Source organism: Coffea eugenioides, chromosome 2 (assembly GCF_003713205.1).
Source record: "Coffea eugenioides isolate CCC68of chromosome 2, Ceug_1.0, whole genome shotgun sequence".
Classification (NCBI taxonomy): Eukaryota; Viridiplantae; Streptophyta; class Magnoliopsida; order Gentianales; family Rubiaceae; genus Coffea; species Coffea eugenioides.
In genome coordinates, this window is record NC_040036.1 from 1,386,676 (window position 1) to 1,400,970 (window position 14,295).

Here is a 14,295-nt window from a genome sequence, read left to right on the forward strand (position 1 = left end):
TTATCCATACTCGTTTATAAATAAATAAATATAAATATTTAAAATTTTTACATATGGGTATAAATGGATTACCTAATATTACCCATCAGACCCATCAAATTCAATTAATCCATCAAACCCAATTAACCTATTTAGAATTGTCTTTCCGCAAACCTGTTCTTTTCCCTCACCCATTTTTTTTTTCAGATTCTTCATTTTGTTATGATGTTAGCTACTTTTATTTGTTAACTTGCTAATTTTTCGGCATTACCAATTTAAGACTAATTTTAGCCTCTTTTCTTACTTTTTCAAAAGGAAATTTTTAATTTAAACACGAAAAAAATGCTAGTAGTTCAAAATTTTTGATTTTTTATGTTAACTTTAATGGTATTTAGTTCTAATTTTTATATTCTTAAGTGTTTATTTATTAAATAGTATGTAATTCTGCGATACAGAGTTCAGATGGAAAAAAAATGATAATAAGGCTTATTAAACATTATAAGTAAATATTTAAAACTAATGATGAATATAAAGGGTAGTATGAATTGATAACTTAATTTGTAAAAATGAATTTAAATGAGTTTACAAAAAATTTAAATAAATGGATTATAAATGGGTAGGTGGGTTATCTAATTTATTTTTTGACTTATCCATTTATACGTATCTAATTAAATGGGTATAAATGAATTGATTTACTTATACCCATTATCCATCTTAACCAATTAAAATTCATCCGAATCACCTATTTTGGTACCTCTACTTTTAAAGTAAGACTGCACTCGATCGTACCTTATATTTTTATTCTTTTTTTAAATCAGTTTAGATAGAAGATTATTTGAAATAATTATTGTGATACTTTTTATAATATGATGTATATAAAATAAATTATAATTAAAAATTATATGTATAATGTAAGCATACAAAATTAAAATTTTTTTTGGCAAATCTTATACTTACCAAACATATAATTAATGAGTTTCATTCATCTGTGAATTACAGAAATTGAATTTGAACCTGATGATGCAGCACGAATGCTCACGGTAAGCAGTACGCCAGGGACAAAGCAATAAATAAAGTAAAAGTAGCGGCCCCGGCCTGAATTGTTGAAACGTGGAATACAGGAGGGTATTGTGGCGCAGTATAAATAAATAATAGTACTACTGTACGCAGTAGCATCACCATCATCCATCCATCCAACTTACTTCCAGAATCGATTATCGAGTAAGTATCCGTCTGTCTACGCCATTTTCATCGTCCAAAATCCTTATTAAGAGGAAAAAAGTCCAAATCCCGCTCGGTGACGACGACGCAACAGCACTGAAACTCCCCGCAAGCACTCTCTCTCTCTCTCTCTCTCTGTGCAATATATAGAGAGAATAGATTCCTTCTTTCCTCAGGGGCACCAAAAGATATTTGTACAGATTTTTAGTTGAATAATATTTCAATAATTGCGTCTGCTTTGCCTTTGATATTCACATTTCGTCGCTGCCATCCAGCCATTACAATCAGGTACTTTCGTAATTTTTTTTAGTCTTTCATAGCTTTCTCTCTCTCTCTCTCTGTTTGGACTGGTGGTATTTAAATTTGCCTATCCTTTTCCTTTTTTCTTTAAATGAAATTCGAATGTCATGAGTTATTTTTATTTAGATGTTTTCTTCGTTTATATTCGGATGAATGGCTGTTCTTTGTTAAGCCCTCCCCGTTTTTCGTCTTTCTGTCACTTCTAAGCAAGTGTTCCAAGCTGTAATTAATAATCAAAACAGAGAAAATGAAGCTTCAGTCATTTGTGACCAATTTTAAATCGATTTAACTCTAGAATCAAGCATAGTTAACGGAGTAGCATTTAACTGCTTCACGCTTTATTTTCTCGGAGGAATAAGCGAATTTAATGATGACGGTTTTACTATTCCTTGCTCTATTCTCTATTTTGTCCTCCTCTCGTTATTGATCTGTAGAGCGCAACTTTCCTGATTTACTTCTGCGTGAATTTTACGCTGATTCCTAGAAATACATGAAGTGGAATATTTTTTCTGTTGCATGTGGGTTTTCCTTGATGGATGATGTTAATGCGGTGATGTTTCCAAAGTTTGCATAAAAAATAGGTAAAAGACTTAAAGAAATGAGAGAGATTAAAGTTCAGTAGATATTTTGTTCGATTTACATTCCATTTGAACGGTTGATTGGTAACATTTGGTTTATTGCGTCTGCGCTCCAGAACAAAATTTTATATTATAGTTTATTTGCCTTTGACTTGAACTAGTCATGTGCATCTAGGCGTGTTTCGAAGACTCTTGCCAATTCCGTATATACGAATACTGTACATTCATTCCCATTGCAAGTAATTGGCTGGTAACTGCTGCAAAATTATTCAACTTCGGAAGTACCTTTTTATTTTTTTTTTCAATGCACTTTGTTTGTTTGGTAAGCTTTCTTATGCTTAGTTTGTTAGACATTGCACAGTTTATTTGCATAATGAACATTCTGAAATGTAAATGCTCCACTAAGACATAGGTCTCAAAAACGATCTAGATATGGTGGCTATGCATGCTTTATTTTTCTGTTTCTTTTTAAATCTTTTTTGATATCATGGTATTTGATTGGATATCATGGTGGATATTAGAGACTGGAGGCGAAGAAGAAAAAGATAGTATATGGAGGGCCACGAAGGAAGAGGTTTGGGTTGCCAGAAGACTATGGATGAGAAGATTGATGCAACCAATGGTTCAGACAAGGCTGTCATCCCTTCTTGTTGCTTGAAAGCCAGGGCATCTGACCCTGAATGTGATGCCAAATGTCACGCAACAGTTGTTTCTGGATGGTTCTCTGGACATCAGACATCATCTGGTTATTACAAAATAGCTTGTTATCCTACTCTTTTTGAATGATTTTTGGTCAAAGTTGATGTGTTTTCTTGACTTTTTTTTCTTTTAATGTTGTGTTACAGAGAAAACTCCTATTCAGATGTACTTTAACAATCCAATGTGGCCAGGTGTGCGTTGCTTTTTCCCTACTTTCATATGATCTAGTAATATGCTTCTGCCTTTCTCTTTAGAGTATAATCTTGCATGCTAATTCCTTATTTTTTTTTTCTTTTAATTTCATGAACTTATTCAGTACATGATCCAATGTCTTAACGTTAGATAATGCTTTCCGGATATACATACTCGATTGAAGTTTCATATTTACATACATTTGAAATGGCTTTTTCTCCCCAAAGTTTTTGCTGTATTTCAAGTGCTAAATATATTTATGCAGTTTGAATGCGTTTTAGCTCATCAAAAGTATTAGAAGCAAAGATTTTTTTTTCTGCTGAAGAAATTTGCTGATCAGGTGTCAAGGAAAAAGAAAGAAACAAGGGAATTAACCTATACATTTTCTTTCAGATTTAGTTGTTGCCTAACTACAGAAAAAGGATTGAGGGTATTAACAAAGAATGTATGATCAGTGTGCAATACTACCTAGTTGGAAGAGTGCTTGACTGCTTGTAAAACGAAAATGTAATGTGGAGTTTGAAGTTGGCTATCCCATGTCACAATGTAAATAGCATGTTACTAGTATTGTTGCTTGTTTTATGCGTGCAATTTGAATTTGTTTTTGTTTGCCCGTAGGAGAAGCACATTCCCTCAGAGTGGAAAAGATTTTATTCAAGGAAAGATCAGAGTTTCAGGAGGTTTTGGTTTTCCAGGTTCAGGATCTTAAACTTTAGAGAGAAAAGTATTTATGTCGGACACTGTCATCTTTTTGTTGTACTCTCTATTGCCTAATTCCATATTTCTTTTTTAAATCTTGCAGTCCTCATCATACGGGAAAGTTCTTGTGCTAGATGGCATTGTTCAGTTGACTGAGAAAGACGAGTGTGCTTATCAGGAGATGATAGCTCATCTTCCTCTCTGTTCAATTAAATCCCCCAAAAATGTCTGTTGTTGTCGTCTATGGGTTTTCTTTTTTTCCCTTTCCCCACTATGACTGTACACTATTGGAGAATCACCACATACTTAGCTATCTGTTATTCTTATCCTAAACTATGTATTATCTTAGGCAAAGGAAATGGCAGTGTTCTTTGAAATCCTTCAATGAAGTAGAATCACCACATGCTTAGTTATCTGTTATTCTTATCCTAAACTATGTATTATCTTTGGCAAAGGAAATGGCAATGTTCTTTGAAATCCTTCAATGAAGTAGTTATCTTCCTTCCAAACTTCCGTATGTTATCTTCCTTATTGGTCCTACATGTTTGTAAAGGTTGAGAATTGTGGTTGCTTGTCTGAAATTTACTTTTTGATTAGCTATTCAAATTTATATATCATGGTTTTTACTACGCTTTAGTCAAACCGTGTATTAATCTACTATAACCATAGGATAGTGTGCCTTGTACTGCTGTTTGTGACTTTAGGCCCATAATTTTTCACATGTTTGTAATTTGAATAGTCCTGTAAATTGTCCATTTTCTTCCATGCAAATGTGGAGTCTAATACATTGGCAAGCATGGCCGGATAATTTTCTTTTTATAGATGATAGCTTCAAGGAGTATGGTGATAGATAGTAGCTTGTTATGTCATATGGTTTATTCTTGGGTGATGTCATATGGTTTTCTTTTGGTTGATTCCTAAATGTGAAATCTCTCCGTTCTTAGATAATAAAATAAAGAAATCTTAAACTTGTATGATTTAGTCCTTCAGGATGTGATCAGATATAGTCGCTATCTTTTTGCCTGCATAGTATGTTTTTTCTTCAATTTCGTATTGTTCCAACATTGTTCATTCTTGTCTAATTAAGTTTATAAAGCACAGGTTCTTGTGGTAGGTGGTGGTGATGGTGGTGTTCTCAGGGAAATTTCTCGTCACAGTTCTGTGAAGTTGATCGACATCTGTGAGATAGATAAGATGGTTATTGATGTAAGTTTAAAAGTGAATTCCGTTGATTTCGGAATGTATCATTAGTGATATTATTCTATTCCTATCAATTCTTGCTTGTAGGTTAGTAAGAAGTTTTTTCCACAGCTAGCTGTTGGTTTTGATGATCCTCGTGTGCATCTTCATGTTGGTGATGGTATGTCAAATGTTCCAATTTCTCCCTCTCTATTCTTTTCCTGTTGGTGGTAAACAAAAATTTCCAAGTTTAAAAGTGTTTTTTGTGGGCTCATTTTTCAAAAAATATCCCCCGGATCACTGATGTAGCTTTTTTTTTTTTCATTGTAAAAACTGGATAAATGGTGTCAATTGAATAAACAAAAGACATACAGTAAGTCTGAACCTTGCAACATGTCTTCCTGTTGCTCAGATTTCTGGTGCCCCTTTTGCATATGCACTTTTAGTGGTGTATTACACATGTTTCTTCAGCATCTGGGTACATGGTATCTACTTGAACGTCAAAAGTTCTACCCATGATGAGTTTGGTTTATAGACTTTACTTGATATGCCTACTGATCTAAGTAAGGAGATCCCCTTATTTCATCGTGGTCACATTGATTTGTTCATGTAGGATAAAACATGCTTTTCGTCCAGCTTTGTATTTTTACTGTCTTGTTAAGGTTATTTTTTTCTGATATTTACAGCTGCTGAGTTTCTAAGGAGTGCACATGAAGGGAAGTACGATGCTATTATTGTTGACTCATCGGACCCTGTAGGTATGACCCCCTTTTTTTTCGGTTTTATGCAACATCAGTATTAATGTCTCTTTGAGTATATATTATTATATTTTTCTGGAAACTGCTTTATTCTCCGTTGAGTTTTGGTTATCTGTTTCCTTTGTTGTCTGCAAAAGATTAGGGAACAATTTTGAGGTATCAAGTTGTTGGATATATTATCGTTTATCTTTGCGTATACATGAAAGTGGCTTTGTTGCTCATATATGCCCTTCAGATGTGGCACTGACAACCTCTCTCTGTGCTGGGTACCCCTTTTCATTTCTTATATCCGAGTATTTGGATGGTTATGCAAGCACAACGCCTTGCCCTGCGCATAAAAGCTTTGTTTCTGTTTATGTCGGAACTCATCCACTTTTTTTTTTTTTTTTTTTTTTGGTAAAGTTTGGGAGAAATAGAAGACAAAATCTAACTCTCTGGTTGCAGGACCTGCTCAAGAACTTGTAGAGAGACCATTCTTTCAGACAATTGCAAAAGCACTAAGGCCTGGTGGGGTTCTTTGTAATATGGCAGAAAGTATGTGGCTTCATACGCATCTTATACAGGATATGATATCTATATGTCGAGAAACATTCAAGGGTTCTGTTCATTATGCATGGACGAGTGTTCCTACTTATCCAAGGTAATACTTGTGAAAAATTGTACAGAATTTTCTGTTGCTGCAAATTCTCTAGACATTTATTGGCTTAGCTCTTCCTTTATTTGCTAATTAAGCGTCCCTTAATGTTGCCACCTGTGTAATCATATCGTTTTTCTTTTTTGCTTATTTCTTGAAACCCCTGGATTTCCCTATTTCGCCCTTGTGTCTCCATTTGAGGGGAGGAAATCTGGGAGTTTCTTGACCTGCTGACATTCCAAGAAAATATTTAAGGAACTGTACTTGTTGTGCAGTGGTGTCATTGGATTTCTGATATGCTCAACTGAGGGGCCCCCAGTAGATTTTCTACATCCTATCAATCCCATTGAGAAGTTAGAGGGGGCAGTACAGCATCAAAGAGAACTTAAATTTTACAATTCAGAGGTAGTTCATTTTTATTTGCCATCCCTCACTATACTTCTCGTTTGGTGCCTACTTAACTGGATCTTGCTGCATTCTAATGAGTTTGCATAAATTGATTAAGTAAATGTATTTTCAGATGTTAAAGTCTAATTTGTAGAGTTTCTTAAACCTAAAAAAGCATTAGGTTATCTTCACCAATTGGGGGAGTAGTTTGGTTGAGATGGGACTGAAGGTCTTTGAACCAGCCCCATCCACACTGGCCATAGACAGGTTTAAGAACTGTCTTTGCCTGTGGTCTTGAACTTAGGCTTTCTTGAGGTTCTTGGCTTTGATCAACTTCCCTTTTTGCCAACTGCGGCCTGGTAGTGTGGTTTTGCATCATTGCCAAATCTTCAGTTTTATTTTTTCCAATAAAGTAAGAGTTCACCAAACCTTAAGCTTGGGTGAGTAGTACCGTCTCTCTCTCTCTCTCTCATGAGCTGCTCGTTTTTGACAGATCCATAAAGCAGCCTTTGCCTTGCCATCTTTTGTCAAGAGGGAACTTAGCTGTCTCCGTGATATCAAACTGCAGGAGCGCCAGTGACTTGGTTGATCTTTTATCATTAGTTATTGCTTCTGTGGTGGCTTCAGATACGATTATTCATGATGCTGCAATTAGTTCATCGAGTTGTTGAGAAAGTTCCACTAGTATGGCCATTTAAATCACCATAATATAATGAAGGGTTTGATCTTCAAGATTGTTGATGTTAATTCCTAAGAGATCTCGATTAATCGACAGAACTTTCTATTATATACCAAGGATGGTTGTGAACTGGAGCATTAACCTCATTTTAAGCATTCCTGTCTAGATAAAAGATGCAATGCATGATGTACCTTTAACAGCTGCATTATCCGTTTAGAAGTTTGATGAGAAGAGGAATAATAACGTAGGTGCAGGTCGGGATCGCCTGGCAGCTTCCTCCGCTAGGTAATCTAGATAACTTAACGATTTTTCTTTTTATTATTGTTGTTGTTATTATTATACATTTGGGGTGAGTAACAACTGGAGGATTGCACACCGTGAAGTTGCGTCGAGTTGGTCTCTTGAAAATTAATTAGATGGATCTCTTTATATTGCTGAGAAAATTTTTGGTGTTGCTCTTGAAATCAAAGCGCATGTACGATGTTTTTATATTGGGATAATTTCAGACTGACAGTCTCACTCACCTCCCCTGAACTTTGCAAAATATCAGATACCTCCCTTGTCAGATTATGGGGCTCTATTTGTGATATCATTGATGAAGAATTGACAGATATACCTCATAACTTATGATATATTTTGAAGTTATTTTGATAGAATTAGTTAAATGAGTAATAGAGATATAACTTTTGATATAACTTATGATATGCCTTCTATTCCACTTTACACTTTTTATTCGTAGTACAATCACCAATGAAGAGTTTAGCACTAGTGTTACCTTTCTCTAAAGTCATGTATTTCATGTTTTTTTTTGTAAGACAATTATCTAGTGTAACTCATTACTTATATTTGGATAAATTTGGTTTTCAAAAATTCAATGACATAAATTGTATATTACATCATGTCATAAAGTAATGTGATACAATTTGGGTTATTGAATTTTTAAAAATCGGATCTACCTAAGTTCTGGTATTCAAACGAAGCTTGTTGAATAAATTTGACTAACTATAGTGTGAATTAATTTTTTTTAAAAAAAATTCTCAACTAAAGTATCTAGCACTAAATGGAATGAAGTATCTTGCTACTTCATTTCATTTTTCACAAAGAAAATCGCAAAAAGAGTTATTAAACTATTGAGAATTTTGGTTGTTTGATCGTTACACTATTTATTTAACTGCAATTGCCATTCACTCAATTAATCAAATAGTGAAAATTTTTTTGTGACTTAACTAGTAAAAATGTATACTTTTAATCACTCAAATAATTTTTTTTATGACTTAACTAATAAAAATTTATACTTTTAATCACTCAAATTATAAAACTATACATTTTTTTTATATCACCAGAAGTATGTTTCAATTAATTGAATGATCATATTAGCTAAATAAATGTCTAATAGCTAAAACAAAAAAATATAAATAGCATTGTAACATTGCTTGAAGAAGCTATCTGCATTTGTCTCTATCTGGTTCAACTTATTATTTCTTTTTTTTTGCTTTTGCTTTAGCTCAAGTTGTGGATAAGCAAAAGGGGCATATGTGGAACACAAATATCATCTCACTCCTCAAAATATTTTTTTAATGCTCATTTTTCTGACATGGGCTAATCTTGTTACTCCAACTATAAGTTCAGGAGAGGTATCTGATATTTTGCAAAATTTAGGGGAGGTGAGTGAGATTGTCAGAAATCTCAGGGGAGGAGGATTCTGAAATTATCCCTTTTATATTTTGATCTGGGCAGAAGTCGGGTTTGTTTGGATAGAGTATTATTTGGAATAATTATTATAGTATTTTTTTGTAATGTAATATATGTAAGATAAAAATATAGTTGAAAATATAAAAATATATTTATGATACAAGCGAAATATTATTTGAAATAAAAAAAATCCAACCAAATTCTTAGCACGTCGTTAAGGGTTTGTTTCTTTTGTTTGGTAAGAAAAAGTTTGGATGATTTTGGTTCAAATCATCATTATAGATTAGACGTTTGTACAAAAAATGTTTTTTGAACCATAAATCATCAATCATCCACTGACATAGCAATAGAATTTGAATACATAATTTTTTTTTGTAAAAGTGATTCGTTCTAATCAATTAAGGTATAAAGTTGTTGGTACTTTTAAGTTTAATTTTGTTGTTATAACACAAAAGTAAAACACTTCTTTGAAAAATTTATTAGATTTAAAAAATAAATTAATCTTATATATACTTTCTTGTCACGCATGAGTTTTTTTTTTTATTTTTTATACCTATCACGCATGAGATTTTAATGACGATGATGTGTGAGTGTAGAGAGAAATTTTAATGATGATGCGTCAGTGTACAAAAAGTAATCTTTACAAAATACAGAAGGAAAAAAAAGAAAAAAAAAAGAGGGAAAAGAGTCACCGAACGCACTAAAACCTTCTTATTAAATTTTAACAAAAGAAAAGATGCGGGCGTTAAAAGATCATGACAAGTCTATCTTCTCCCTCTCCCGCCAAGCTCTTTCCTCTTCAATCGCCCATACGCAGACCCAGGACCCCCCCTTCTCACCAGAGCCTCTCCCCAACTCATCACCGCAAGACAAAACCCAAATTTGAAACTCTCAAGGACAATCTAATCCGCCATGCAGATGCCGGCGACATCAAAAGAGCAATCTCCACCCTGGATTTTATGGCCCAAAATGGCCTCACGCCTGACCTCACATCCTACTCCGTCCTCCTCAAATTCTGCATCCGGACCCGAAACTTCCATCTCGGGAAGCTTATTCACTCTAAGATCCTCGACTCAAAGCTCCAACTCGACTCCATTGTGCTCAATTCCCTCATTAGCCTCTACTCCAAGAACGGCGATTGGTTAACTGCTCGAAACATGTTTGAAACTATGGGTGAGAAGAGAGACTTGGTTTCTTGGAGCGCTATTATTTCCTGCTTTGCGCATAGTAATATGGAACTAGAAGCCATTTTTACCTTCTTTGATATGATCGAACATGGAGAGCATCCGAACCAATTCTGCTTCTCGGCTGCAATCCAGGCATGTTCAAATGTTAAATATGCTTCAATTGGGCTAGTGATCTTCGGGATTGTGATAAAATCAGGGTATTTCGGTTCAGATGTGTGTGTGGGGTGTGCATTGATTGATTTGTTTTCCAAAGGGTTTCATGATTTGAACCTTGCTAAGAAAGTGTTTGACCAAATGCCCCTGAAGAATTCTGTTTCGTGGACACTTATGATTACTAGATTTTCTCAAATCAGCGATCCTACAAGTGCGGTTCAGCTATTCTTGGAGATGGTGTTGACTGGATTTGTGCCCGACAAGTTCACTTTTAGTAGTGTTTTATCAGCTTGTGCTGAGCTGGAGTGGTTATCGTTTGGGCAACAATTGCACTCTTCTGCGCTCAAGTCTGGCCTTTCATCAGATGTCTGTGTTGGTTGTAGTCTAGTGGACATGTATGCCAAAAGCACTGCAGATGGATCTATGAGTGACTCGAGGAAGGTCTTTGACCGGATGCCGGTTCACAATGTTATGTCTTGGACAGCAATTATCACAGGTTATGTCCAGGGTGGAGGCGATGACTGGGAAGCCATAAATTTGAATCGCATGATGATGGAGGATGGTTCAGTAAAACCCAATCATTTTACTTTTTCTGCTCTATTGAAGGCATGTGGAAATCTTACTAGTTTGGGTATGGGTAAGATAGTTTACGGCCATGCAGTGAAGTTAGGTCTAGCGTATTTTGACTGTGTGGGAAATGCTTTAATTAGCTTGTATGCCAGATGTGATAAGCTGGAAGATGCTCGGAGAGCATTTGAAGTTCTATTTCAGAAGAATTTGGTTTCTTTTAATACAATTGTTGATGCTTATGCTAAGAATTTGAAATCTGATGAGGCTTTCGAGTTTTTTAGTGGAATTGAAGATTCTGGAGTTGTGGTTGATGCTTTTACGTATGCCAGTCTCTTGAGTGGAGCAGCAATCGTAGGCGCAGTTGGCAAGGGTGAGCAAATTCATGCTCGATTGCTCAAGGCAGGTTTTGAGTCTAACGAGTGCATTTGTAATTCACTGATCTCCATGTATTCCAGGTGCGGTAACATTGAAGCTGCTTCCCAGGTTTTTGGGGACATGTCAGATCAGAGTATCATCTCATGGACTGCTATGATCACAGGGTTCGCAAAACATGGTTTCGCAGAAAGAGCCTTAGAATTGTTCACTGCAATGCTTTCTGCTGGCATCAAACCCAATGAGGTCACATATGTTGCAGTTTTATCAGCTTGCAGCCATGCTGGCATGACAGACGAGGGATGGAAATACTTCCATTCTATGTCAGAAGAGCATGGTATAAGTCCAAGGATGGAACATTATGCATGCATGGTTGATCTATTAGGTCGATCTGGTTTTCTTGACAGAGCTGTTGAGCTCATAAAGTCAATGCCTTTTGTTGCTGAAGCTTTAGTCTGGCGGACATTGCTCGGGGCTTGCCAAGTTCATGGAAATGTAGAATTAGGAAAACATGCAGCAGAAATGATCCATGAGCAGGATCCAGACGATCCGGCAGCACGTGTCTTACTATCAAACTTGTATGCTTCCAGTGGTCAATGGGAAAAGGTAGCAAATATCAGGAAAGGAATGAGAGCAAGAAATTTGGTAAAGGAAGCAGGTTGTAGCTGGATAGAGGCAGAGAATAAGGTGCACAAGTTTTATGTAGGTGATACCGAACATCCACAAGCTAAGGAAATCTATAAAGAACTAGATCGATTGGCTGTCACAATCAAGGAGATGGGTTATGTACCAAATACCAACTTTGTTCTTCATGAAGCTGAGGAAGAACAGAAGGAACAATATCTATTCCAACACAGTGAGAAATTAGCCGTGGCATTTGGCCTTATAAGCACGTTCCACCCAAAGCCAATTAGGATATTTAAAAATCTCCGAGTATGTGGAGATTGTCATTCTGCATTGAAATATATATCACTGGCCACTGGAAGAGAAATAGTGGTTAGGGATTCAAACCGGTTCCACCATATCAACAATGGCATATGCTCCTGCAACGATTACTGGTGAATTATTTATGTACATGTACTGCTTGTCTGCTACCATAGGCGGGTCTTGTGATGAAGAAAGATAAGATCTTTTTCATATTTATCCATCCACTTTTTTTTTTCCACTACTCGTATGCTCTAATTTATACCATCTTCATTTCTTGTTTACTTGGGTATTTCAAGTTTGAAGAGCTACTTTTATCTGTAATCTGAGTTCGACTCTCAGAACTCCGCTTTTTCTTCGTTATTGTCACCCTGTAGAAAAGTATTCCAACTTCGTCAATATTCTCAAGTCACGACTTAATTAGGAGGAAGGAACCCAGGTTCCTCAAAAAGTCTCAGTCTCTTTCTCTGCGCATGTATCTCTACTTCCGCACTTCATCACCCCACTTTGCGCACTGTTTTATGAGCTTTTGTGTGCAACTCTCCTTTATTTTATAGTTTTAGAATTTGTGTCAGTGCTGAGAGTGAGTTCTAATAAGGAATAGGAACCGAATGCCTCCCTGCAGATGAATTGAAGAAGGAGGATCACATTGTCTCAACAATCAATTCAGAAAAGTTAAACGGTTCACATGGAACAAGCCACCTCCAGGTGATCGAGGAACTTCCCCATTGCAAACAACCGCACCTGTTACTCAAAAGGATGAGAATCAAGAAAACCAAAAGAGCCTTCTAGACAAACTAAAGGCAGTTCGATTACATGCTCTATCATGGTTCAAAGACTCGGCCGAGTCGTCACCGTCTTGGGTCCTCCCGATACGATATCGGGACAATACGATTCCGAGATACTTGACTCACCGAGACATCACCGTGAATGGTTGAAACAGTCGAGTCACACCGAATCACTCCGAATCATCCCGAGTCAATTTAAATTTTTATTATTTTTTAATTATTTTTGTTTATCATTTTTTTTTATAATTTTTAGAATATTAAATATTTCAAAAATTCGCGTTTCGTCGAGACCGTGACTGATATGGAACAATCCGGGCCGCAACCGCAATCGCGACCATGACTTTGAACCATGATCCATAGAGGAATGGGGATGCTTCTAAATTAAATTTGTGTCATCGGATATATGCTTCTATATTTAAAGCTTTTCCCGACAGATATTAATAGAGTTTTGTGGCTGCACTGTCAAAAATGCTCAAGATTGGGGCCGTAGCCTTTAACCAAGCTCGGGCATTTTGTTGCAAACACAATTTATGTAACAGAAACTCAGCAACCATGCATTTGCCTCGGTTAACTAACATGTGCAAGTGTGCAACCACTAATGATGTTTTTACCCTAACGAATTTGATGCCTGCCGCAATTGAGCCTTCCCTAGATTAGGATAGAGTAGGATAATATAGTTAAAGTGGCAATGACAAAAAAAAAAGAAAAAAAAAAAGAGAGAGAGTCATCCCAGAGGACAAGCCCCGATCCTGTGTCTCTCTTGTTGTGTTTGCAAGCCACTAGCTCAGCTTCATTAGCATCTTGTTGGTCGCACAGCAGGCAAGATATCAGGAGATGTCAAAAGAACCGGCACTCAGGGAACTAGACCTTGGCTTAGAAAAAGCTGTAAATGTCCCGAGGAGTAATTTACAATGTGAATGTCTAACTTCAAAGGATCTCATGGTTCTGGACTTCGTTGCTTGTGATGCTTGTGGTCCGAGATGCTGGTGATATTCTCATGTTGTGCCACGAGCTTGCAAGGCATAAAATTTGGAAGATGGTGTTGTGTCTGAAGAATGAAACAAGAGGTAGATTTGAGAATTTGCCCTCTTTGCTTATGGAGGCAATGGAAATGCCAAATCCTTGGGCATTATGATTGGAAGAGGAGATCTTGCATCGGAGTGGAGTTGGGATGACCTGGCAGATGTACAAGAAGATATCCTGTCCATCTGCAGTCGGTTATTTGCCCGGTTCTGGAGTCGCTTATCAAGTCAGGAGTGCCTACAAGAACTTACCCATGAGGCCCAAGGAGGGAGGCAAGTTCT

The 14,295-nt window shown here is 36.3% G+C and overlaps 2 protein-coding genes across 3 annotated transcripts; both read left to right on the forward strand.

The window, feature by feature from the left end:
* The first annotated feature begins 1,163 nt into the window (after positions 1–1,163).
* LOC113763003 (spermine synthase) lies at positions 1,164–7,446 on the forward strand. 2 transcript variants are annotated; one of them, XM_027306678.1, is made up of 11 exons: positions 1,164–1,488; positions 2,600–2,823; positions 2,924–2,968; positions 3,588–3,664; positions 3,772–3,894; positions 4,770–4,874; positions 4,956–5,028; positions 5,534–5,605; positions 6,050–6,245; positions 6,515–6,644; positions 7,120–7,446. In XM_027306678.1, the coding sequence occupies exons 2-11, from the start codon at positions 2,631–2,633 to the stop codon at positions 7,204–7,206; spliced, it is 1,101 nt and encodes a 366-aa protein (XP_027162479.1). In that variant the 5' UTR covers positions 1,164–1,488; positions 2,600–2,630; the 3' UTR covers positions 7,207–7,446. The 2 variants fall into 2 exon arrangements, with proteins under 2 accessions (XP_027162479.1, XP_027162480.1); XM_027306679.1 differs by having other exon boundaries at positions 4,980–5,028.
* Positions 7,447–9,752: 2,306 nt separating this feature from the next.
* Positions 9,753–12,447, forward strand: LOC113760403 (pentatricopeptide repeat-containing protein At3g49170, chloroplastic). Its single transcript, XM_027302963.1, has one exon. It carries the CDS (start codon positions 9,753–9,755, stop codon positions 12,339–12,341), a length of 2,589 nt encoding a protein of 862 aa, XP_027158764.1. The 3' UTR covers positions 12,342–12,447.
* Positions 12,448–14,295: the final 1,848 nt, after the last annotated feature.